At 49.3% G+C, this 2626-nt stretch overlaps 1 protein-coding gene across 1 annotated transcript; it reads right to left on the bottom strand.

Moving 5' to 3' along the window:
- Window positions 1-404: 404 nt before the first annotated feature.
- On the bottom strand, window positions 405-1771 carry LOC102712610 (protein PHOSPHATE-INDUCED 1 homolog). The gene has a single exon (XM_040520815.1). The coding sequence runs from the start codon at window positions 1620-1622 to the stop codon at window positions 663-665; it is 960 nt and encodes a 319-aa protein (XP_040376749.1). The 5' UTR covers window positions 1623-1771; the 3' UTR covers window positions 405-662.
- Window positions 1772-2626: the final 855 nt, after the last annotated feature.

The following is a 2626-nucleotide window of genomic DNA, read 5'->3' on the forward strand; positions in this document are numbered from 1 at the left end:
AAAAAGTAAGAAGGATTTTAAATAATAAATGATTGATGTATCAATGTTAAGTAGCATCATAAATAATGCCAAAATTGCTTATACTTATTCGAAGATTCAAAGTTTAGAAATACTTGCATTTTTAACTGAGGGAGTACTATATCGTAAAATTTGAGATTAGACCGGCCCGCTAGCGGCTAGGCCATATATAATCAACCAATTCAAAGTCTCTACCGCATTTTCCAATGTTAATTTATAAGCCAAAATTTGACATTAATTTTAGTGTTTTTTGTCCGAGTTTATAGTCCAGTCTCGTCTTTTAAATTACTGAAAATAAATTCTATTTTTATTTGCGATTACGTCTTTTGACTATTTTATAAAAAAAACCAAATAATCACTCTGTGATATGCACTTAGTTGCGTGGTTTGGCGGGGCTACAAAATTCGCTGACAACATATATACGCACGCGCTCATGAACTTAGCTAAACTTCACTGTTTGCACAAACGAACACAAGTGACGGTGTGAATTCGTACTCGTGAGATATAACTTTTCATTTGCTGCTAATCTTTTTATAGAACTGTTATGAATCTTCATAAAAATCATAAGCATTACAGTTTTTTTAACAGGAATAAAATTTGCTCGTACGCCGTATATACACCGGTTTACCATATTTCCTCCGGCATCACACCAAAGTTGAACAGGTTGACGTGGCAGGATCGAACAGAGCCGGAAGCAGGTATTTCCTCCCGTGGGCTCCATTGGCGTTGTAGCTCGCCCCCGTCGCGGGGTCCACCGCCAGGTTCCCGGCGTAGCCGGGGTAGGCGCCGCTGCCGTAGACCCCCGGGCACGCCGTCGCGGCCTCCAGCGGCGCCTCCTTGGGACCCTGGTAGAACCCGTCACCGAACGGGTTGGTCACGACGCCGGCGACCATACTGGCGATGTTCATCACCATGCCGTCCATCCCGACGTCGCCGCTGGGCGGCCCCAGCGCCGGCGTCTGAGGCCCGTAGACCGGCTGGTGGAACGGCCACGCGCACTGGCCGGGGCACCGCGTGGCGGAGTTGCCGACCCAGACGTACGCCGTGCGCGCCTTGGCGTTTGAGGCGTGCGTGCCGCAGCGGCTCATGCAGAACCCTTCCACGGCCACGTCCTCCGCGGTGAGCAGCACCGCGATCCCGCCCTTCCTGGGCTTGGCCCTCGCCGCCAGCGCCGGCAGCTTGGACAGCGTGAGGCTTTTCCCGAGCGAGCACCGGTCGTCGGACAGTTGGCCGGCGAGCCTCACCTGCGTGGTGGTCTTGGCACCGCCGCCGTTCTTGCCCTTCGCCGCCTTGGACAGGTAGAGCTGGTTGATGGTGTTCCACCACTGCGACACGGACGGGGTCGGCGCTGGCGAGGCGACGGTGAGCGACAGGAGGAAGTCGGAGACGACGGCCTTCTGCGCCGGCGTGAAGCGGCCGTACCAGATGACCGACACGGGGATGTCGCCCTGCAGCACGGTGCCGTTGTGGTACGTGAGGAGATCGCTGGGCTGTGGCTTGTACAGCTCCATGAGCCTTCTGGCTCCCACGGATTGATGTGCCGAGCACAGCAGCAGTACCGAAACCAGCACGGTTGCTGCGTGGCTCATGAGATGTGAGGCCATGATCGATATCTAAGTGCAAGAGCTGTGTAGTATACAAGTACGTGTCTTTGGTGTGCGTTCTGAATGGCTACGGGGACTGGATATTTATAGGTGCGATTCCTGCATGCCTAATTGCCAATTTGCCATGGTTGCAGTTTCGTGCACACTTCGTCGCCAATTTGGCCCTTGGACTCTGCGACTGCTGTGCCTCTGTTTTCTTCTCTCTTTTATTTTCGTGACGATTTGCCCATATTTCAGTATGTGGTGGTACTCCTATTCCAGTGGCCATGGGTTGACTCGGTGGGAGGCAGCTGGATTCTGTTTGGGGCGACGTGGATAGCGTTGTCGCTTTCTCGCGCACCCGCCGTCCTCCACGGCGGCACGGGCACCATCCATGCATAATGCAGCATGGGCGACGTATCGCCCGACACGCCTGCCAGCACTTGGCGAGTTCTAACTGTGATCAGGTTAACTGAGGTGTGGTGTAGTTTGGTTCTTTGGTTAGAGAGACTAAAAAAGACTAAAAATACATAGAAATTTTAGTTAACGGATATGTGTGAAAGTGAGTTTTAGTCCTAATAAGTATCTCTGGAGAACATTTTTCTATACTTGAGGAGTTATCATGAGATATCACTGTTTTTTAAGTAAAATTTGGTTTCTTCCAATATCTAATATACCAAGAAATACCAAATTATATATATATAACAGTTGTAACTTCTGGTACCTATTCAAGGATGGTAAAATTGCTCATCTCTAGAATGGACTAATAGACTAATACAATTTTAGTCTCTTTTAGCTCCTTGTGTTTGAGTGTTTAGGGACTAAAGTAAACAAAAATAAAAGAACTAATAGATTAGTCACCTGAACCAAACAGAAAACCTGACTCATGTAGGTGTACACCTTCTGCTGTATTGATTTTACTCATGATGACTTGCTCGACTTGTTTGCTGGATATGAACGACGATGGCTTGAGTTCCCGCCTTCCCGGGATTCATGCATGCTTTCTGGAGCGAAGAAACCGTTAT

Source organism: Oryza brachyantha, chromosome 2 (genome assembly GCF_000231095.2).
Source record: "Oryza brachyantha chromosome 2, ObraRS2, whole genome shotgun sequence".
NCBI lineage: Eukaryota > Viridiplantae > Streptophyta > Magnoliopsida > Poales > Poaceae > Oryza > Oryza brachyantha.